Genomic DNA, 25,064 nt, shown 5'->3' with positions numbered 1-25,064 from the left:
GTAAACCGTGGGCCTGAAGCTTTTTTTTTATATTTTTGAGCTCCCCCTGCTGTCTGGCTGCAACACCAGACCAGCTGTTATAAGTGTGCAGGTATGGAGTGAGCGGGCCGCATCAGAACAGCAGGACTGCTTTGGAAGTACAGACTGGAGAGTGTTTTCTCAGGGAGCTGACTTGGAGACAAATACCTCTGCCAACCAGGACTACATCAACTTCTGCACCGTGGCTGTGTGGACCACCATAACACCAGAAGGAACTGAAAGGAAAACCAGGAGGGACAAGACAAAAAGACGGACTAGAAGCTGAAACATGACCAAGAAGGAAACACGGATAGATGCCTTAATGTTTCTGTGAAGTTTTGATGCCTCCTGTTAGGACCATTTCAAACATTTGCATATTTTTGGGCCATCATGAAACTGGATTTTATAAACTGACTGAATCGATTAAAGGGCAATAACAATGATATAAATATGATAAATATGATGATATAAATTTAAAAAAAGATGCTGCTTTTAGGTCAGGTGACATGCTGGCCTACAGAGCTGCCCAAAGAGAACTAAAAAAGGGCATCAGAGACGCCAGGGACAAATATAACCAATCACATTGAGGGTCACGTTGGGAACAACGACCCCAGAGCATGTGGAGAGGAACTAAAACCTGACTGATTATAAAAGCAACATCACACTGGTCAGTCAGGACAGGGACCTCCCAGACATCCTCAACTGCTTCTTTGCCCTGCACTTTGACAATCAACATGACCCTTCACACGGCCCTGTCTCACCTGGAGTACCCAAACACATATGTAAAGATGCTATTCAAATAAGCCTTCAGTACTGTCAATTCCAACAAACTGGTTGAAAAGCTCATCAATCTTGGACTTCGAGTGAGGTGGGACTTTTTAACCGACTGCAAGGATAGGAAACCTGACATCATCCACCATAATCCTGAACACAGGTGCTCTGCAGGGCTGTGTTTCCCCATCCACTCCTCCAACACCGTAATTTTAAGTTTGACACACAGTGGTGGGACTCATCTCCAGCAACAACCAGTCCTACTACAGACAGGAGGTCCCACACCTGGCGGAGTGGTGTTTGGACAACAACCTTTGTCCTACAGTATACACCACCAAGACTAAGGAGGTCACTGTGGATTTCCGGAGGCTCAGGAGGACCACACAGTGCCCACTGACCATAGACGGGGAAGAGGTGGAGAGGGTGAGCTCCATCAAATTCCTGGGAATCCACATAACTGAGGATTTTTCAATAATAAAATAAAAAACATGACTACATAATCAAAGCGTTCTGATGCAATTTGAGCAGAATTCACCTTGACTTATCTCAAACACTACACAGTGAATAATGTGAAAATTGACAAGGAATGAGCAAGGGACATGGGGAATAAGAATCTGTTGAAAGTTTCTTGTCAGCTATTAGAAATATTTCAAAGTAGAATAATAAGTATGACTACATAATCAAAGCGTTCTGATGCAATTGGAAGAAGTTGCCTTTAATTATCTGAGGAACTATACAGTAAAATAAGCTTAATAAAAGGATCAAAACGTACATGCAGCAGCTGGTGGTAGTGAAATACAATATTGACCAAACATTAACTGTAAGTGTGATAAACTTGTTTATTCTGAATATAATTAAGGAGTGTACCACTGGTGTAGCAACGCTGAACTTTTATTAACAATGTGCTCTCTTAACACCCATCTCTCAACAAACTGCTCTCATGTCGTGTAATGCTCTTTATGTCACTCCGGTTCTCATAAACTCATAAACCCCTTTTAAATGCAGCCCTTGTCAAACACAACATCATTTGTTTTAATACAAACATATATTCTCTTTTGTTTCAAAACAATCACAGCATCCTTCTTTTTTTTCCCCAATACAAATTATATAATTTTCTTTCTCCCCCATTGTGATGACGGGCAACCTCACCAGGCTTACAGGCAAAGTGACTGTTCAAGAAGCAGCCAACAGGTGGCAGCGATGCACCCCCCTGCTGATGGCAGAGCAGGCTTTTGAGAGTCAGTCGGTGCAGAAGAAAGGCTCATGTGTTTCTGTGGACAGTTTATTAGTGTTTGCTATGCCCTCTTGGATTTGTTTGCAGAATGTGTGTGTAGATGTGGTAGTTGCTTCTAAGTTGTTGCCTTGTAAGTCTGTTACTTTGTGTTATAGAGGGGGGGGGGGGGGGGGGGAGCAGGGTTATGGGCCATTTGTGGATGACTTTGTGGCTTGGTGTGACGAATCTTTTCTCCACTTAAACGTTTCAAAAACTAAAGGCATGATCATTGATTTTAGAAAGTCCCCACCAAGCCAAATACCAACTGGTATCAAATCTACTGACATTGAAATTGTGGAAAGCTACAAACATCTGGGTGTTGTTCTGGACAATAGGTTATGTTCTACCTCCAAGAAGGTTCAGCAAAGACTGTTCTTTTTAAGAAAGATGAACTCTTTTACTGTTTCTACGGAGAGGATGACTCTGTTTTATAAAACTTTTATTGAATCTGTTTTAAATTTTTGCATCGCTGCATGGTGTGGAAGCCTGAACTTGTCAAACAACAATAGACTTGGGAGACTTGTAAAAACAAGCAGCAGAATCTCAGGGAGGTGTCAGGTTGGGCTTTTGACCTTGTATAATCAGCAGGTCCTGAGGAAAAGCATACCACTTCACAGTGAGTTTGACCTTTTACCCTCAGGTCGTCATTACAGAGCTCCTGTGAGGAAGACTAAAAGACTCCAGGTCTCATTTTTACCAAGTGCAATTAATGTGTTAAACAACAATTAGCCATTTGTTGCTCTTTTTGCACTTGAATTGCACATTTGCACACCTCCACTTTGCACTTTCATAACTTGAATTTCCATTCTGGTATGGGCTCTTGACTGAGTATATTGTGCTGTTTTTATTTGGTTTTATATTTTGCTGTGTTGTCTGATTTTTTTATTTGTTTTGGTCCATGTTTTTATGGTGATGTTGTCCTTATGTTTCTTGTCTTCTGTGTGCTCCTGTCGCAACACAAATTTCCCCTTGTGGGACAATAAAGAAATCTGAATCTGAATCTATAGTGCATGCTAATCATTCCTTAATTGCTGCTTGTTAGCTTCTGCATCTGAGCATAGCAGCCACGTGCATTTTGTTAAGGCCTGTATATTGATGGAAGTTGTCTTTTATTTATTCTAGTTTGATAATTGTCAGCTTGTTCAACAGTGATAATGTTGCCATTTAAGTTTCAGCTACATTATGCTGTTTGCCTCCACTTCATGATGTCAAGCTGATTAGGTTGTATGTGGTGTGTTGTTGTTGTTAGTGGCTTTATTTCACATTAATGTTTAATAGAGATGGATATAGAATATAGGACAATAATGTCATCCATGTAGACTGCCACTCCTTGCAGCCCTTTCAGAGTCTCCACCATTTTCCTTTCGGAAATCTCAGGCGCGCTGGTGATCCTAAAGGAAGACGCTCAAAACAGTACCTTCCACTAGTTGTTATGAAGGTGGTCAATCTCTGACTGTCCTTATCCAAATGTAAAAATGTACTCAGGGAACATATCTTTATTGAAAAACCTATCTACCTCTACCCAGGTGGAAAGGTTTGCTGTACCCTCATGCACCTTGTCTCAAAGCATCTGGACACTCAAAAAAGCAAACCTTATGTCAGAGTATTATTCATTGACTTCTCATCCCCATTCAATACAATTAAACCACACATGTTGCTCTCCAAACTGCACCAGTTGGAGATTAATCCTCTATCTCCTATGAGGTCCTTCCTCATTAACAGAAAGCAGCAGTTGTGGGTTAATGACACATACTCCCCCTGGTGCTCCACAATATTTTTTATAGGCACTCCCTATGTTTTTCTGCTCCACCATCCAGTGTCCCGCATTCTTGTCTGTATCAACATTTTGTCCTCTGAGGTCTTCACAGCCAGTAGAGGTGAAAATGCTCCAGCAGCAATTGCAGTATAAAGATCAAGAGCAAATTTAGACCAGCCAGTCTTCATAGCCGGTCCCTGAAGGTTCCTGATGGAATCAGTTGTTATAAACAGCACAAATAAGCTTCTTGCCCTGGTAGGGGTTTTTAACAGGTATGAACTGAGCAGTAACCAAACCTGTATGTAACGTGTCTTTGTTGTAACTGAGGCTGCATAAACTCACTGATGGTAAAAACAAACAAACCTGACTTTATTTGTTTCCTTACACATACATTTGAATGTGCATATAGCAGGTAACAACATTTTAGTTTTTCTTCCATTTATGCTGGGGCATAAAAGTGGGCATCAGGTAGTTACTCCGTACTGAATCAATACCTAATCATTGGTTACTTCTTTTTGGTACCCAATTTAAAATGAGGAATGATACTGACTATAACTCAGTACTGAACCATTAACTGCTCATTAGATACTTTGTTGCTTAAAATTCAATAACAACTTGATGGACAACTTAATATCCTCTTATAGCCAATTCTAGTTGTAGAAGATAGTTGAGGTCCGATATTCCACACGGTTCCTTTAACTAAAGATAGCTTCTGGAACCATTTCTCAGCAGAGGGCATCAGTGGGCTGCAGCTTAATATCCACTTCCTTACCTTTCACACATAAAACATATGTACTCGTCATCAAGGCTTTTGGATTAATTACATAATATTTGGTAAACACACTGGAGCGTTCAGTGAGAAACTAACTTTTACATTTTGTGCTGGTTTGATTTTTCCATTTTAAGGAGAATAATTATGAACTCATTAAAAATCAATAGTTGAATGAAAAGCTGAATAGGTCACATTGCTAACTTTATCATTAAATGTGTTGCAAAAGAGAGGACATGATAAGAACAGAACAAGCTGTATCATTTTTTAAAGCTATAAGCAGCTTCAACCTTGTGTGTGCAAACAAAATAGTGACCCAGAAAACAACGCTTCAGAGCAATGCTACTAATCAATATTCCACAGGGCACCTTTTAGTTGTACTATTGAGAGATTAGAACTCATATGTACATAGTGGAGATGATTTAGTTTAAGTTTCATTGTTGGAAGAAAAAAAAAGGCTGATTTTCATCATCCATATTTGATATCTTAGACGTGCTCAGACAGTATGTTAGGAAAAGGCTGCTGTGAAGGAAACATTTTTAAGAAGGGGAAATCCTGAATCCCATTGTGAAATAATGTCCTATGTCACTACCAAACCAAATGCTATTTTTGGTATGCTACCCTATGATGACTCCACAATGAGGGAAGGCGAAAAGCAAAAGCTTAGCCTATTCATAAATGTTGTGTGTTGAATTCAAAGACACCAGACTGATCCCTTTTTATTCCTGCTGCATTTAATGCACACTCACAGATCTTTCCTTACAGAACTCATCATCATCAAGCAATATTATCAGTTCTATGGTTTGCATCACTGTTAGACCAATCTACATAACCAAAATGACTGACAATAAATTCTAAACATCCATCATTTAACAGTGTTGGCATGGAATTTGTTACTTTTTACAAAAAATGATCAGTATCTAAAGTATAAAACAGCATCATATAAATACATGTACATTTCATCTAAAGCAATAAATAAAGCACTGCATACAAACATGATCGTACTAGGCCTTGATTTTTCATAGAAATGTTGCATTCTACAGTCTCTTAAATATCTTTTTCTGTACAAAGTAGTCTAAGAAGTGAAATACAACATACAATCTGTTGGTAGTGTGAAAGCCCGCAGTGCCCAAACATTGTTTTTATAATTACTCTTTTTCTGCAGCATCAGAAAACAAAGACTAAATCAAATATGTCTTTTTTTTATTCAGAGACAGTTTCACAGAAACTAAAAGAAGGATTGATTCCAGTGTTTGAAAATGAAATGTCAGACTTGATCTTAGATGAAAAACAAACTCTATACATTCCGCAGTGGTGATTCTGATTCTTTATTCCCTTTTTTCAGAGCTTTCACCCGGCATTTGTAGCAGACCACTGTGACAGCAACGATGAGGCCAATCAGCAGCAAGATGAGGAAGATGGCAGCGGCGATTACAGCCACTGAATACACTAGAAGAAAAAAGAATTAGCCTTTAATTGAGTAGTAGTTATCAATACATTCAAACAGGAGTCTTAAGTTCTTATTGTGTTCTCATTGAATTTTGGACAATGTCGGAGAAAAATGAAGGAAGGAACAAGATAGAACATGCTTTGGGAACACACCATGACTATCAGACTTGTTGGGCGTGTTCAGTGTCTTTTTTTGGGCGTGCAAATGTTATTTTTTGTTTGCTGTATAAAAGCATAGATAACTATTTATTTTGTGTTTAATACTTATTTTAAATTTGCTAAAGAACATAAGAAGAATTATATTATTATCATGCAAATTTAAGGTTTTATCCTGAGGATGAATAAAACCTCTAACCTTTATTTTTTTTCATCCATTATATGCCATGACTGTCAGTCTAATGTAAAAACATGTCACATAAAACTCAATGATGCGAATTAAAGCAAAAATGTTTTGAATTACTAAAACATATACCCAGTAAGGTCTTTCATTTTCATCAGACGTCTGTTGATATTATTAAGATTGTCTGTCCTGTTCTTATAGATGGAATGGTAAATGGACTTGAGCTTGTATATCGCTTTTCTAGTCTTCTGACTACTCAAAGGGCTCTGTCAAGGATAATTCAACCAAGAGCTGAGCAGCAGGACAAGAGCGTAATATATGACTATATGAAACAAATAAGTTTACATCCATCCATTATCTATAGGGCCACCTGTTCTGGGTCACGGGGGGGGGGGCCGGAGCCGATCCCAGCTGCCATTGGGAGAAAGGCAGGGCACCCGCTGGACAGTTTGCCAGTCGATCAAAGGGCTGACATACAGAGACAAACCACATTTCACACACACCTATGGCCAATTTAGAGTCACCAATTAACACAAAATGCATGAGTTTGGACTGTGGGAGGAAGCCAGAGTACCCAGAGGGAAGTCACACATGTATGACGAGAACATGCAAAAAAAATCACACAGAAAGGCCCTGTCTGAAAGGGATTTGAACCAGGAACCTTTCTGCTGTGAGACTTGGTGCTTACCACAGCACCACCACACATTCAGAAGTCTCCCTCTGTGCAATTTAATTTCACTGGGAAACAATGTTTCAGGGGGAAAAAAATGTAATACTGATCCTAAAATCTGCCCTGATTTTAGTTGAGCCTGTGAAGGGACTAGTTATTCTGGTTTATTTTAAAGGTCTTTCCATTGCAGGAGAGCTTCGTGTGACATACCAAAGAGTTACTCAAAACAAGAAGACAAGCTATCTCTTGTTTCCAGGGTAGGTTAATCTAGCTTGACTGGTATTGTGTTCAGATTTGTGTTGCTCCATACCCAGACGTGCTACAGTCAAGAAACAACAGGGTCCTGTCCCGTCTTGTTTTAACTGCACCTATCCATATCAATCATCCATAACACTGAATAAGACTGTGCGCTACAGTTTTCATAGAAAATACACTCTCATTGCATTCCCATGAGATAAATTAAGCAACAGCAAAGCACAGTTGATAAAATCTGTAACATGTTTTTTCCTCAGCTTTGAAATCACGTTTGTTTATTGTTAGAATTCTGTTTAGACTTTGAACTGGAGCCATGAGACATGCGCATGCACAACATCTTGTACAGTCTGTAGTGCATGAAGCAATTGTAACATTTTTCCAATCTGCTTTTTTTCCATGCAAATTGAGACAGCTGGCGTGATCACCACCCAGGTTTTACAAAAGCATGTCTTGTGTCCCGAGAGGGTTTTTTTAATTTTTTTTTTTTAGGATAGATTTGACTAAATCATGGCTTCTCTAAGACGCACCACATCAGGCCACCTTACCTTTAAAGAATGACTGGTCGTCATTAGTGCACTGGGTTACACTAAGCTCTCCTTTGTCCTTGTCACCGTTGCGACTGGGGATGAAAGCTTGAACGTTGAAGCAGTAGCTCTCTCCCTTGTCCAGTCCGGTAATCTCTATCACGTTACTCTTAGAGGTCTTTTCTTTCTGCAGACAAGGAAGAAAGGAAATATGTTGTTCATATTGTCTGTTCAATGTTTTTTAAGGCTTACATTGCAAGGCTGCTACTCACCTTGCCGGTGCTCTTGTTTTTCCGATAGGTGACATAGTACTGTAGCTCGTCAGAGTAGATATCCCTGATGTTCAGCTGGCGGTCATCTTTGAATATGGCTGTGAGTGGGTCAGTCACATGCAGGGTTGTGGTCCTTTTGTCCTCACTTACAGTCAACTTGAACTCAGGTTTGCCTATATCAGCTTTGGAGGAAAAAACAGAATCACAGTTTGTTAACCAGCGAACAGGAGTTACATGTGCTTGTACCTCTGAAAACAAAACACTGTTCAGGGTCCTTTGGTGAAGAAAAGAAGTTTGTTAAGTTTAAGACTGAAACCCTAAATGACTATCCTCATCCTAACACATTAAATCTGCAGGAACACGAAGGGTTCTTCAACAGCGACTAACGCTTACACTTTTGCTATTGAAACATCTTTGTTTACTTTTACATTACCTCTTTTTTAATGATGTTTAACATGATATATCTGTTGTTTAATTGAAAGGCCCTTACAGTATTTTTTAACGGCCCTTGCTCCGCTATCTGTTAAATATGATTAATGGCTCTTATCCTGCATTGACCTGCTTGAAAATGCATCAGAACAGTGTTAGTTATAGTAAGACTGTATTGCATCGGTGAAATCTTAATACTTAAACTTATATGTTGATTCAAAGACAAACTCTTGTAGCAAAACAACCTACTGTCTTGGTAAGGGCAGAATCGTGGTGAGCTGGTGTAAGGGAACTCAATGAGGTCAGAGGTGGCTCCAGGCAGGGGTACAGACTTTACATCTGCCGTGTAGCAGGTTTTCAAGTCAGTCAAAGAGCTGGACAGATCGCACACCGTCCCGAAGGTCCGGATACAGTGAGCGTTCACCTCTTTGTTGCCGCTAAGCCTGCAGAAATACACACAGACAATGACTGTTAGATACAAAAGTCCCAGAAATTAGACAGGAGGTAAATTATGCACGGCCTCAAGAAAGAGCGGCATACCTATGAGTGTGGTGTTGCTGCTCAAAGTCTACAAGTGTAGACAAGAAAGTAAATTCAAGATCAATCAGAGCACAAAAGAGAGTTTTACTTTTCAGTAACATACGGTTGTTCGTTTGCATTTCTAAATTAAAGTTTGTATAATTTAATTTACAATATTATTGACAATTTCCTTTGCTTTTATTTAATCTTTAAGTGTTGTGTACTTTTTAGTAATCTCTTCTTTATGTCTAGCCTCTAGGGGCTTCAGAGAGCTCCATTAGTGTCCCCAATTAAGATTCTGATTCCTTATAGCATCCACCCTTTCATGCTAGTCATCGCCTCTCTCCTTTCCACATATATCATGTCTATCTGTGCAATAAATGCAAATGTCATAAGAATCATTTAAAATGTTCTGAATACAATGAAAACCAACTTTGTATGCTTACCTTTATATCAACACTCCAGTAAAGCTTTTTGAAAATGAAGTATTTCCACGCCCTGCTGCCCTTATTCTTTTCTGTAATTTACCCATGGAGCAAAGGGGAATGGGCTACAGTCTATAAGCTAACACGCTGAATCCTCAGCTGGGTGTTAAATGCTTTTTCTTGAAGAGACTAACAGGTAAGGGTTTGGCTCTGGGTACTTACGTAGAAAATTCTACTGTGTAGGAGTAATCGGATGATGGCTTAGGCTGCCATGTCAAAATAGTTTTAAAGTTGGTTGATTTCCAAGTGACATTCTGTGCTTTGGGATAGGAGCCTGTAAAAAAAAAAAAAAAGAAACAAAAAAACGTGTAAGAGACTTTTCTATCACCTTTAAACCAAATAATCCAATTCATACAAAACACGTCATGTATAAAGGCAACCACTTTGCGGTTGCAGTGACTCATACATTTAGTGTGAGGCTTTCAAGAAGCTGAGTGGGGAGGGACTTTGTCACACAGATTAAGTCATTTCCCAGTAAAACCACAAGAAAGGACTAGGTGAAAATATTTTTAGATAGACCCTTAATTTTTATTAACACTCAACTGTATTCTTCATAGTGTACTTAATTCTTCTTGTGCGCTCCATGTATACTATGTTGATAAGGTCTTATTCTCGCTCGAGCTTTTGGAAACAATATTTTCAGTCAATGCATCTTACTCATAGATGTGTTGAACTCCACTCAACCTGACCTGGCCTTCTCTTCCACTTGGATGAGGAATGCTATAAAATCCTCTGGTTATCACCGTTTTTTGCAACTGTGAGCCTTTTCAGTCCCGTTTGAACCGGGATAACAGAAATGTGAGAAATCACACTTGACATGTGTGTTCTGTCTGGCAATACGTTTAAAGGAACCACAAAATATTTTTTTAAAAATTGAAACTGAGACCTTACTCAACAGAATTCTGTAAATGAATAAATTCAAAAAAATAATTTTAAGGGTCAAATAATTCCTCAAAATGTGCTTGACCAAAAAGTTGATCTGGCACTTAATGATGCCTGTGCAGCTAATGTAATACAAATTAATTTAAAAAAGTGCTGGGAAATCATTAAAACTCTGTTTACTCTCATTATGATGCATTGAATGTTATTCCATCATATTTCTGATTTTTAAAGAGTCACAAGAATGAAACACTATGATTGAAAACACTAACATTAAGAGAAAGGTTAATAGTGAGATTGTGAGTTTGAAAAAGGTTAGCCGCACGCAGCTGGCTATAGTGCAGAAAGTTTTTATTTAATACGGCTACCGACATTAAGATGAAGTCTTTTTGGGGGTGTGATTTTAAAACATTTAACCTTTTCTTTCATATCCATAAGCGTGTGATTGCCCCCTTCCACATCTTAATATTCTGTATTTGTATGGTCAACACCTCTGCAGCACTACTCTCCACTGTTGTTAAGATCATATTTTATTTTACTCCTTATTTGTGAGATTTAAGTCAAAAAACATTTACAGGGATGCTTTTAAAGCAAATATGACAAATAAAAACACATTTTCTTCTTGTATTAATACTCATAACAAATTGTACTATTCTCTTACTACCATCACAAACAATCAAAAGTGTATTATTTAATTTTTCACTGTGCTTTTTTTCAAAACAAAAGATTGACGTTTCATCATTTCATGGTGCAAGGCTAAAAACGTTTTTTTTTTTCCATTGTACGAGGAAATCCCCAAGACTGCAATCCAGCAATACTTTGAAACACACAGCTTTCCCTTTGTTATGCAATACAGTAGTGTGTTGTTTCTTACTTTTGAATACAAACTTACAATTTACTGTAGCATAATAAGCAGAAGTGTATTTAAAAACAAATAAAGATTATTTTGCAAAATCACATAGACAAGGTATTTCAAGTGAAATTTTTTAGAAATGTAATGTAATTTTTCTTATTCTTATTATTAATAACAATAATAATAATAATAATAATAATAATGATTATTATTACTTTTTTTCTCCCTGTTCTCTTCTTCTTTGAAATGATTTTAGCCTGCATGAATTAAAAACATAATAAAACTAATTTATTTTTATTACACTCCTCCTTCCATGACCCTATACTATCGTAGAATTACCACGCTACTAATGATGTTGAAATTAATCTGGAGAAAAGATACATATTATTGGACTTTCCTTGGGCTATGGGTTGCAGGATAAACGGAGTCAATGGGACAAGCAGCCAGGACCCACCTGAAGCAGAGAGAGTGAAGAAAAGGATCACAATACACGGAGCTGCTGATGATCTCATGACGGCTTAAGTTCCAATCTCGTGTTGTCGTCCCGATCAGGTTTAGGTTTATATGTCTCGGAGTCCTCTCGCTGTTTAGTCCTGAATGGAAGTAACACAGGCACTGAGTACGAGTTATGAATGCTTCACCGCTGGTTACAGCAATGTAACCGTTTCAAGGCTGCCCAAATAAGGATCGTCCGGCAGTGGCGTCACCAGACTGGGCAGTATTACACACACACACACACACACACACACACACACACATATACACACGTACACACTACATACGTGCCTCTCCTGCCGAGGTCATTCAGCGGATACAGTGAGGGTATTCTCCAGATTCACTGCTATTTCCACTACACTGAAAAGTCAACCACATGGCTAATTCAGATGAAGCTTTTCTGCAAAATACCAGACCTTATAACAAAACCTCCTGAGTAACCTGCAGGGGAACATCATTACCTCAACACTATTTTCATAAATTATTTTCATGCCTATTTTTTAGTATTAGTTTCAGCTTCAAGTCACACACACGTGTACCTGTCTGTCTGTCTGTCTGTCTGTCTATTAATCAATCAATATCACACCCATATTGTAGTCAGTTAAAAAAAACACGTGCTGTTGACCACAACATCATATTAATACTCTGTGACAGAATAGTGGAAAGAATAGCTCTCTCTCCCCCCCCAGACAAACTGGGTTCATACTGATGACTTTGTCTGGACCATATGGACCACTGCAGTTCTGTACATGAGTCAAGACAGCCACTCACACAGCAAACAGCTCCAGTGGATGAACTGGGCTTCTATTTATAGACTCAGTTGTTTAGATTTCCAGGCACAGAAATGCCATCGACGATTAGTTCACGCGGTGGTCTCAAGCCTTTTTTTAAGGAAGAAAAGATTCACTGTATTTACTCCAGTAGCATAAAGCCCAGGAAAAACAGAATACTTTTCTGAAGTCTGTTTTAATTATCATTAAAGTTACTTCTGTATGCTAAAGTACTGCAGTGCCTAACAGAAGTTTGTAATTGTCTGGCACTGTGCCATTTGTTGGCCCCCAACCCTATTACACTCCCCCCCCTCTTCCCCCTTTAAGTCTTTAGTGAGGGGCCAAGCTGCAGCGGTCTGTGGCTTTGAAATCAAAGGAACCTACAGTATAATAATATGTCATCACCTACTAGTCCTTCTACTTTCATTTTATTTTACTCTGTCCTCGACAAGCCAGATTCATTGTCTCATTATGTAAAGGTACACTTTGTAGCCCTACAGAGAGTTTTGGTATCATTTGACCTATAAAAAAAAGATTATATATATGATGCTCACACAAATTAGACACAATGTAGATATTCTCCACTCAAAAACTGGATAGGAGTAAAGTAGACAGTAATTCTGGTACACCATAGTAAATAGGAAGTGATCTCTAAGCAACCACAGACCAGTGACACAATTTCAGCAGAATTTCAAGATAATCCAAAGTACTGATTAAAAAATACAATTGAGATAGTATTGTCTTTTATTTTAGGATATTGTGCAATGCCTAACAATGAAGAAACATAATGGTTTTTTTCCCCTCAGTGGAACAGTTTGGAAAATGTGAATGCAGGGACGCTGGTTTCTCAGTCGGTAAAGCAGGCGCCCCAGAGGCTACAGTCCTTGTCACTCTGGTCGCACACCTAAAAATAATCTTTTAAAAAAACAGAATGAATTCCTGGGCTGAGAAGGCTCAGGACTGATTAACTAACAGAAATAAAAAATAAAACCACAGAACTGTTTGAAAAGACCTGCACTGGTTATGCTCTTTTCTTGTTTTTAAAGATTTATTTTTGGCTTTTTATGCCCGTATTGGAGAGATAGGACAGTGGATAGAGTTGTAAATCAGAGAGAGAGAGTGGGGAATGACATGCGGGAAAGGAGCCACAGGTCGGATTTGAACTGGGGGCCGCCAGCTTGGAGAACCCTAGCCTCCACACATGGGGTGTGCGCACTAACCACTGTGCCCGCAGCGCCCCAATCTCTTTTACAGTAAACTGAATACTGTCAGATCTGAGGCCAGAGTTTGTACATGATGTCAGACAGACTTCACATGACTTTATTAATGTATGCATGTTATATCCAATCTTTAAACTCAGATCATTTTTTAGATATGTTGGAATATATATCTGTATTTTGTTCAAATGTGCAGTAATCATTGATTTGTTGATAAGGTAACTAAAATCTAAACAGTTAATTTGGTACACAAAATAGAAGATAAAAAAGATTTTAAAATATTAGTGTGATTTGAATTTGGTTTCATACACAGTATAGATCTAGGGTTTCCTCACAATCACTTAAGCACTGAAAGAGAAGGCAAAATGACAACAGCTTACACTTCCCTAAAGGAGTTCTTCAGAAATCACTCCTTGATAAATTGTCAATTACTGATACTGCAAATGCAAGACTGTGGAAAATTGTTGTTTCCATTAGTGTCATTTAGAGAAGTGGATTTTCTCCTCATGTAACATCTTCACTCTTCATGTTTGTTTTAAGGTCCAAGGAAGGGGAAATGTCTTCCTTGATTCTTGGAGAGAAACAAAGGCCTCTGAGAATGGACGTCATCCAAGACTTCCTGTTATGGTTAGCTCGTTAGTTATCGTATAGTTAAAAGCCTGACCCTAGAGCTCTAAAGTACAAGCAGCCATCAACACTTGCATGCAGATGAATGTGTTGTTCACACCACTAGTTTGAATTTCAATTGTTAAAAAAACATGCTGGATGAGTTTGATCTGAAAGAAAGAACAAACACGCATACCTGTATAAATCTAAGATGTCAAACATGTTGAATGCAAAATGGCATGTATTGTGCCTCAATATAAAATGCTGCACTGAGACTAAGTGGACCTGTACCTGTGACTCGTTCATATAACAAATTCCAAAAGTCCAGATATGTTGGTAGATTTATTAAACAAAAAAGGGAAAAAATTATTCTGAACAAAAGGTCCAAAAGATGATGATGATAAAGATAACGACGATGACAGTCAACAGAAAATATTTCAGACTCACCCTCTTCGTCTAGCCTCCCGCCACCTACAATGCACAGGTAAAAATAAGGTCAACCACTGCTAATTACCGGAAATAATATAAAACCCATATAAGGAGCAAAATGTAACAAATAATCAACTGAGGTAAAAATACACATTATGGCTCCAACAGCATGCAAGCTCATTTAACTATATCTGCCCAAGACAAAGAAGTAAGTGTTGAAAATCACAGTTTGTTTACATTTAGTCTTAGAAGTCAAGCAGGACGACGTTACAGACTGAAGTGAATGTTGTAAAAAGACGGCATCATTAACAATGGACTTGAAGCTTGGACTTTGTCTATTGGGTGGTTAGTCCTGTGATTGTTTTTCAAATGAATCAGAGGCGCTGCTTGTCAACAGGCAAGGCAGGCAACTGCTTGGGGCCTCAGGGGCCCCCCGAGGGCTGACAAACTTTAAACCACAGCAGTTCAAACTGTGCAAATGTTGCAATGACAGTAGGAAACCTCCCTAAGGGGGCCCCATCTGACAGCACTCACTCTTGTTGCCCTGCAATGCGTATCATGCATTATTAGTGTGAAAACCACTAAAGGAAAATGAAGAGGAATTATCTGTCTGGGAGTGAAAACAGCACAATGGTGTTTGGAGGGGTCCACAATTAGTGAAACTTGATTATTTGAACAGTACAGCGTAGTGTGTTTCTCCCAGGTGGAGCCTGAAATGGCAGTTTCTGACTGCAATATATGCTGGTTATTGCCCTACACAAGTCGAAAGCTGAAATATATGATCAGAATGCACTTTCCAAAAGGTTAGAAATCACTGTAAGGTAACAGTACTTGTGTGATAAAGGTTTAATGGTGCAGTTCTCAACCCGCAGGGAGTGGCTGATAACAATGCTGAACCAAATCCAGCCTCAGCTCTGTGGAGTTTGAAGTGCTGAGGTGTTAAATTCCCCGCATACAGATAAAGACTGACTGGAGAACAGCGCTCAGAGTGTTCTATGGAGCCTTTTCTTTTGGCATAGGGAAAATAATATTCATATCATACAATAACATGTCATCTACTTTACATAAACGGACCCTTATATAGGGGGGAGATTGACTAATAAATATTTGTTTGTGTAAACTGAATTGGCCATTGAACCAGAACAAGTTGAGAAATAAAACCCCTTAGTTTAAATAAATTATATATTATATTATTATATGGTCTTTTAACAACAAAAGTCAGAGCTTATCATGTCTCACTTTCATTGGATGCTCAAAGGGCTCTCTCACCATAGAGCAAAGCTGTACAAATATTTTAAGGTGTTCAACTATCCTTTACTATGTTACCTTTTTTGTTTGTTTTTTTCTTCATTTTTTTCTGAGAATAAAATCAAGCTGCAGGTAAAAGACATATGTAAAGCTTGCCTTTCCAAGAGGAACGAGGCAAGCATTCTTTTGTTTGTTTCAATATTCATGCTGGCAATGACTTTCTATGTGTAAAGGTAAACAACAAATTCAGGTGTCCGGCTTCGCTGTGGCTTTTAAATATATTAATCTAGTGTAGAACACACACCAAAAATGAGGGATTCATTTGATGTTATGCAACAATACTGTACTTCTTTGTTGTGATTAATTCCAGATTCAGTTCTGTAAGTTAACCATAGCACTGGTATTGTACTGGTATGTCACTAAGAATGAGATCCTCTTTGTGGTAGCAGATCAGAGTATTTTGTGTATTAGACAACAGAATCTAAACAGGCTAGTGGAATTCATCTAACGTGCTCGTCCTCATCTGCATACATCATCAAGTCATCCAACTGCAGGTGGGGACTTTACCTTTACCTTATATCATGTGATGTAAGTCAAAAAGTAAACATTACAGCCAACTGTGAAATTATGACAGTCAGAGCTTTTAATTTGTTTTATTTGTCATTCTTCTGCTTCACAAATTGAGGAGAAAGTTCCACCCTCAGATTAAAATAGTTTCACACAGCATGTTTGGCCCCAGTTAAATATTCTCACTACACCAACTATGTGTGCACACATAGTGAGTTATGATCACCAACACAGACCTGACTATGTGAGGCCTAGGATGTTATTGCACTAATGTTTTGGTCAAATTTCCTTTTCCTGTCTAGTTTTGCACCATTTCCAATTACAACACTGCACAGTCACTGCGGTGCATAGTTCTGCTTCCAGTTTCCAACCAACACGACAACTCAGCACAAACATGGTCTGTTCACTGGTATGAGAGGTGTAGTACCATTAATGAAGTACAAGTAATACGTTTTATGCAGACAGCCCTTCCTGTAATAACAAGTTGGACATGATGTACATCCTGTCCTGTTCTCCTAAGCCAAGATATATTATCATGCTTTGTTTCTAAAAGCTTTACCGGACGAGTCATATCTAAGGAAAGATTCCTGCACGTTTTATGTGTGTGTGCAGTTAAAGACTGGCCAAGAATTTATTATTTTTGTCATAACCACTGATGTGTGGGGGACATGCTTTAAACAATAGCTCAGGTAACTGAAATTTCTCATAATCAAAATCCTGGTAGCCTCATTGTGTAGTTTGAAATGCTACAGTACTAAACTGAGGTTTGTGAAGTTTCATTGTTAAAGTGAGTTGGTGCATGATGCCCCAGCTTGCCCAGGAATGCTTAGAAGGGCTGTTTGGTATGTTATAATGTTGGGTGTTCAACCTGCTGAAACATGAATGGCTGCACCTTGTTTCCAAAACCAGTATAAGAGAAGGAGTTGAATCAGATAGAGAGATATTGTGACTGTGCAGGGCAATGGTACCAGTAAACCCTGCTCCCTGTTGTGGGATGGCTGTAAGGAATGCACAATACTTTTTCAAAGAGATTAAGACATAATTGTCTGGGAAACATGGGGGATGGTTGAACATTCTAGATAAATGTTAGCATGACCCTAGATAACATCAGCTTTTTACCTGTAAGGTTGTTTCCCGCATCATAATGAGGTCTAAATGAATTAACTATGAGTTAGGGTATCCTTACATGACAAAAATATTATTCAAATGAAAAATACGGTATACCAGAGTATAAAAGAAAATATTACACATAAAAAATAAATGTACTAAAAGAGCTGAACACTATGGGCTGCATTTTGATGGTGTGAAGTGACCTGTCTAAAGCTCTTGACGAAAAGTGATTTGGTGGTTTCTCTGCCTATATTTAACTAGTTATGCAGCGAACAATGACATGCGCAGAGTGCAAAGACGATTAGGCTATACATGTGTTTTGGGTGTAAGATGAATAAAACCAATCAGAGTGTCAGCTCTCCTTTCCTTTAACGCCTAGTTTCCACTTATGCATGTGACTAGTGTCTGTAGATATACGAAAGATGCCACTAGTGTCTTACTCAAGGAATTTGCATTTCTTTACGGATGATAGAAACCTGATAGAAGCTACCTGAGGAGGCTGTATTTCTTATCAAAACTGATAAGGGCTGTATTTGAAGTGTAACCATATTTTAGCGGGTTCACATTTCTCAGATTCAAAAATTTGTTTAAACTAGTTAAAGGCTTACAAAGCGATTTTTTCATCCAGCAGATGTCGCCCTTGAGCACCAGTATGAAACCAAAACAACTCGTGCTGCATTGTTGTGTTAGCATGCTAATGCTAGCGATCTTTATTATGCTCGTATCTTCACACTGCATGTAAATTTACCTGAAATGAGCGCGATCTAGAAACACAGTTAAGCAGTGAGTACAGTATGTTATTCTTCTTTTCTCTAGTCCCTCAATTAAACAACTTTTATACATGAGGGGAGGAGTCAGCCGGCCGTCCTGGCGATGTAAACAAAGAGAAGATAGGACTCTGAAAACTCTGAAAGCATCACAGACAGTGGGACTTGAGTGTTACACCCATTGTAGACAGTCATGACTCACAGAGTTATTTTCAGAGGATATACTTGATTTCTATTACATTGAAGTGTGAAAACCGCATATTAAGCCTTTAACAACTTATTTTTAATCATTCAAACTCACTTTACAATCAACATTGGCATATGAATTTAAGGAAATAGCCTGTATCTAGTTAGCAGCCTTGAGCTAAGCTTCCACAATATCCAACAGCATGTCTCCGAAATCCACTGCAAAAGGTAAAAGAATTTCAGTTAGCAGTGTTCGGAATAACACGTTTTTTTTAAGACTATTTGCAGTAACTTGTAAGAAATTAGTTACGAGATTCAATAACACTGATATAATCATTGACATTTAAAAGTATTTGTTACTCGCTACTTCATGTATTACAGCCGACAACAAGTGAGTGAGCTTACTCTAAGATCAGCTCGGTAGCTTCCTGGGAGAAGGAACGCTGCACGCTGTAAACAAACACAGACAGGTGATCATTCGGCTGTGAGCTTTCTGTCTCGGAAATACCAACTATCTTCCTCTGCTTGAGTTGAACAACAAGAATAAATCAGTAAGTTGTAGTTTGTGCAGGAAGAAGAGAACAAAGCACGCTTCCAGAGAGTCTGGTGCAGCTCAAGTAGGAGCCGGCTTGATTTAAAACAACACCTGCTCCACAATCTGTAAACCGGAATATAGACTGATATACATGTAGGTTTTCGGCAACGTGCTTCATATCAACTGTTCAGTATGTTGCCTTCAGAGAACTGATTAGTAAAAAACCTATAATTCAGAATGACTAGGCTACAGTGTTGTTTGAAATGTGCGACTCGTCACAGCACAATTCTGCCACAGGAGCACTTAATAACGTGAACATTAATATGAGGATTGAAGCAAAAATAGTAACGCTTGAGTTACCTTTCCAAGTAACTAACTATGCAGTAACTATGCAGTATATAATGCGATAACTCCGTTAGTAAGTAAGTTACTTTTTGATCGTAGCAACTAACTGTAACTAGTCACATTGTTTTTAAGTAACGTGAACCGTTCTGAACTGAAATATTGAGGATGGGAGGTCAGGTGGGCCTGCAGGCATAATGGACACTGGACAGTCTGTATATCTGTAGGCTACATTGTTGGTGGTAATATCTGCCAATATTATCGGCTGGCCAATTAATCGGTCGGGCTCTACTTAGAAGGTTTTTGTTTAAATTTTCTGGAATATATTTTTTTAGTGTCAAAGGTGAGCTCATGTCGCTTTTTATCTTAACGGCACAGATCAATCATTTTCCAGACTGAGCTTAAAGTTTCTTTGCCCCTATTCTGTAGACACATGAATGTTGACACACCTGTGCTGTTCGGCTGACTCGATTTAATGACAGAGGTACAGACAGATAAAGCCACTTAGAATGTCTTCAGTGGGTGAGTCATATTGACTAAAGCGTCTCTTTGAATCTGTTATCTACATTGGACATCCATGTAAGGAACATTGCGAGTTTCTGTGAAACCATTTCTGCTTGGCCCCACTGTGAACTCATAACTCAGTGGATATGACTAAGAAAATGTTTGGTGTGTGGAAACAGTCAAAAATACCTTGCTCTTGGTTTGTCATGTGGTATGTCATATGTAGATAGACAGAATTACTTTATTGATCTCAAATTGGGAAATTGTGGTGTTACAGCAGCAGGTTATCAGAACAAATAAAACAATATAAGAATAGATACAAAGTAAATAAGCACTTAAAATGTAAAAAAATAAGAAGAGGTATATACATCAAATTTAACTTAACATTACTACTAGTCTAAAATATGAAAAAATAAATACAACTTTTTTTCAGGCGTGTCAACTGACTGTAAACATACTTGCTGGAGGTAAGAGATGTAAAAGTGCAAAAACAGTGATGACAGTGAATGTCATATATAACCTGGCTAGTTAAATGGATTATACACAGGTGAAGTCCGTTATTTTCAATGACTTTTCTGACAGCATATCAGTGACATTTTTCACATCTTTTCAGTGTGTATGCCCTATTTTCATTTAGCTTATAAAAACGCCCAGCATCTTTAAATACTGTATATCTGTAAAAGTAATTTATCCCCCCCCCCCCTCCCCCAGTGCTCTAGACTGGAAAATGTTCTTGTAAATGAGACTTTAAAGATTTGCGGATGTTTTACATGCCCAGACTCTGACATAGGTGCCTTACTTTAAGCTCTTCAACTTCCTGTAAAAGCTGCTTTCATCACATGGAACTACTAAACCAAGTCATGTTACGCACTTGTGAGTGCTGTAACATCCGATCCTTTAAACTCATCTTTTACTTGGAATGTGACGCCAAATGTCTTTTCATAACCATCATTATCCTTGCCTTTACACTCCTCCTGTTGTCCAAACTAATCTCTTATGTGGTCTGGAGTACGACTCAAAGTAAAGAAAAAAGAAAAGAAAAAAACGTTAATAGCTTGTCCAGAATATATTGCTCTTTTAACAGTAAGGGAGCAGAATTTCAGTTTTGTTTTAGAAAAAGAGTTGTTGCAAATGAATCACAAATGTACTCTTTATTTGTATTGTTATTGTGACATTATCGTCTTCATCTGAACAACAACACTTCTGATTCTGCCACAAATGTAGCTATATGTTTTCCCTAACCCTTAAGAGGCTCAGCAGCTTCCCAGCCGAAAACTGAGCTGCACAACACCCCACCCTCACAGAGCTTCTCGTAGCATTTCCTGTAATTTAGAATAGTTTTCATAGCAGGGTCTGTTGTTCCAGATGTTTGAATACTAAATGAGAAGTGACATTAGAGTTATGCTGTGGAAGTTTGGACAGAGACCACATGGAAAAAATGGACAGATATTTTTACTTTATCAATTCAGTCAAGAGATCCACTTAAAATACTTCATGGAGGCCTTGAAATAGAGTTCAATGATTACTGTTTAAATTTTAAAGGTTTAAGAAATGCTTTTTATTCCTCTCAGATCCAATCATTTTTTCTGTTTATGCTGATTTAATTTAAGACAAGCTAGGTTTCTTTTCTTTGTTTGGCAAAGCGCTCCCTTGTCCAAGACTAACCTGACATTAACTTCACAAGCAGACAGTACAAGATGAAAGATAAAAGTCGTTATTCAGGGACAGCTTCTGGACAACTCCTTCTATTCCCTCCTACACAATTACTCTATATTTGTTTCATAATAATGTTTCTACTTATAGTTAGTTCCCAAAATTGGCGGACAGCTCATGCCTTAATGAAGTTATAGGAAAACATGACGCATTGACACATTTTCTATCTATTGTCAGACTAATCTGCTGACAACACTACAGCAGTATTAAGAAACTACTACTAACAAGCTAAACAAAGACTTCAGAATTGGATTTACCTGCTGTCAGCAGTTGACAGTAAAGATGGGAATAAGCAAGGCTGCTGTTTTTGATGCTTTTCAGATTTCCCACAGGACTTTGAATCTGGGGAGGGGGGAGGACTTAAAGCAAGAACGTGTGATTTGGATTTTTCTCCACCTAGGTTTTTACAATGTTTTTCCTTAGTTTTTTTTATTATGACTGTGACATGTGGGATGAACACTGCATCACCCTCAAGAAAACTGTGAGTATTTCCATTTAGCAAAGACCTCAATTCAATGTATCACACATGCTGTACTTGGGTCTGTGCTGAGTCAACACCAGGGGTTTAACAGTTTAAAGCCTCTGATCCAAGCTTTGATTGTGCTGCTGCTGTGTGGGAAGGCTCCTCCTCCCTCCATCACTATGCTGCCACTTCCTTTCATGGTCATGTGGATAGACTCCGGAGTGATGTCAGTAAAGGGAGAGATTTTCAGGAGGGATGGCGCCTCCATGAGGACATAAAGTGGTCTTTGCTTCATTTACATCCTATGGGAGAAACACTTCACCTCTGCAGGCAGATAGTAAGAAAACTTATTAGCCTCCTTGTTTTCTTCTCTAGGAAATGTTTCCAATATAATTTCACATCATATAACCCCTAACCCTAACCCTAACCTATCTATTTTTAGATTTTATTTCAGCGCTCCTCAGGTGTTTTTATCAGAGGCCCTGGGACACCAGAGGATTTTAATTAACAATAGAGCTCCGCCTGCCTCTCCTGTACAGTGGTCTGGTCACCTTTTTATCCACATTTTAATATTGTCTTAGAGAGATTTTACAAAACACTTTTGTGTGTTTTTAAGGAGGTCTTTAAGTACTTTTTATTACCCATTGTCCCCCGAGTACTCATGCCCCTCATAGCGTTCCCTAGAGAACGCTGCGCCCTTCAACTACCCTAACCCGTCATATAACCCCTAACCAGCATGGATTCTATTGTATTTGTGATGTAAGTATACATCTTATAGGTGAGTTCAAAGATTTATTTTTATAAAACTGTCAAACTCATTTGCGTATCAAGTACAGAATGGATAAAAGACAACATAAGAAGTATTTTTGGTCCCCACCAACACAAGACAGAAACATGCACATGTACAGATGAGAGAAACTTAAAGGGTTAAAAAAGTACATGTTACACCTGTGAGGTTCTTGTTCTTCAATCTGCCACCTTAACTCAGTTTGGTGAGTCTCCCTGCAATAGTTCCATCTTCTCTTTCTCTACAATACTAAAACCATGCAGCACACATCAATAGGAATAAAACCACATATACATTTAATCTTAGCAATGATAATAGCAAAACTTCATAAAAAATGTTGGGCTAATTCAGTCTGTGTGAGGACCTTTTTCAATTTTTTTAAGAAAATAAATTTGCCAATTATTATATTTCCAACCTCAGCCTTATTGTCCTAACTCATTCTCTGTAAGGAACAGATAAATATAGTCCATCGGGCGGCTGTGGCTCAGTTGGTAGAATCGTCATCTCTCAACTGGAAGGTCGAGGGCACTTAACCCCTAATTGCTCCTACTGCTTCGTCGGTTGAGTATGAATGTGTATGAATGGGATTAGATACTTCTGATGATCTCACTACATAGCAACCTCAGTCATCAGTGTGTGAATGTGTAGGTGTGACATGCGGTAGAAAAGCACGAGTAGTCAGAAGACTAGAAAAGTGCTATACAAGCTCAAGTCCATTTACCATTTACAATATTATTGGCTTTTCAAATCCATACATCCATAACAATTTATCAATCGATCTTCATTTGTATAGTGCCAATTCATAACAAATGTTATCTCAAGACACTTTTTTAAAGCAGGAAAAAGACCTTACTCTTTGTAATCTTATTGCACTTAACAGATCTTTAGTTTATCCAAATTACAAGAAAGTGAAACAGTATATATGGTTAATATTTGCCTTTCACCTCTGTTTGATGACATTTGTGAAAAGTCGTTTTTTGTGAAGTGTAAAAAAAGTGAAAAACAAAAAAAAAACTAAAATGTTTGATTCCTTGTTGTAGAAATCAAGAAATCAAGAAAAAAATGGGAAAAAATTCAGGAGCCATGCTTCTGCACACGTGCATTGTAAAAATACTTACAGGCTGAATGTTATGTTTAGGCTCAAAAGTCTACATTTCACCTTTAGCTGTGTAGGAAGGGGTTGTCACTGTAAAAAAATGCTCAGGAGACTCTTTGTTTGTCTCCTTTCACTCCAATAAATCTTTCCTATTTGATCATCTTGTTGAGATGATTTCTCCTGCTATTCATAGCAGCACAGAGGTTTAAAAAAATGTACTTTATGTTAGACTACAAAATCCTGATCTACACTCAAAATAATTATTTCAAAAGAAATTTCAACATCACAGATGTCAGTGGGGTTAAATGATAACAAGGTTATTTTGTAACTTTTATCTTAAGAATTGAACACAAAAACATCTACATGTAAATGGCCCCTAGCAAAACAAGTAGAAGTTTATGATTTAGTTGTTTTCTGTTTCACATATGGGCTGAAATCTGGTCGTGTTTTGACGCTTTTTGACTCTCGCTGAATGATTGACTTTTGTATTTCCCCCCCGGCCTTCTACAGTACCGCACAAAGCAGTGATTATTCCTGAGAAGCGGATGGTTTGGGGGGTGGGGATTTGGAATGAATTCCATCACATCCTCATGAGGCCTGTTGGCTACTCATTCTTTGTCTTCAACTTTTGACTGTGTGCCTTGTGTGGCTTGTTTGATTAACACATCACAAATAGATAGAACTCAATTTAAAAAGAGGGATACAGTTGAGACAGAAAACTACACGCCATCGCCAAAAAATGTTTTCTTCATGACCCAAGTGTTCTAAACTGCTATTAACAATGATAAATAACTGCACTGAGTTACATGTTTAAAGTCTGAGGACAGAAAGTGTTCTTCAGTCCCTGGTATGTTATGATCCACTCTGAGATGGCTAGCAATCACAAAGCCTGCAGGATGTCGGGATTTGTCAGACAGGCAGGGTTCAATAAAATATGGCATCAAGTTGCATCAAGTATTTTTGGAGC

The 25,064-nt window shown here is 38.3% G+C and overlaps 1 protein-coding gene across 1 annotated transcript; it reads right to left on the bottom strand.

Annotated features, from left to right (window-relative positions):
• Positions 1 to 5,299: 5,299 nt before the first annotated feature.
• On the bottom strand, positions 5,300 to 11,905 carry f3a (coagulation factor IIIa). The gene is made up of 6 exons (XM_029278202.2): positions 11,717 to 11,905; positions 9,693 to 9,804; positions 8,776 to 8,969; positions 8,098 to 8,279; positions 7,847 to 8,012; positions 5,300 to 6,036 (listed from the first exon to the last, which is right to left on the bottom strand). Exons 1-6 carry the CDS (start codon positions 11,772 to 11,774, stop codon positions 5,885 to 5,887), a joined length of 864 nt encoding a protein of 287 aa, XP_029134035.2. The 5' UTR covers positions 11,775 to 11,905; the 3' UTR covers positions 5,300 to 5,884.
• Positions 11,906 to 25,064: the final 13,159 nt, after the last annotated feature.

The sequence above is a fragment of the Labrus bergylta genome, chromosome 20, assembly GCF_963930695.1.
Source record: "Labrus bergylta chromosome 20, fLabBer1.1, whole genome shotgun sequence".
Lineage (NCBI taxonomy): Eukaryota > Metazoa > Chordata > Actinopteri > Labriformes > Labridae > Labrus > Labrus bergylta.
Note: the sequence above shows the minus strand (reverse complement) of the source record. Positions and strands in the feature narration are given on the sequence as shown.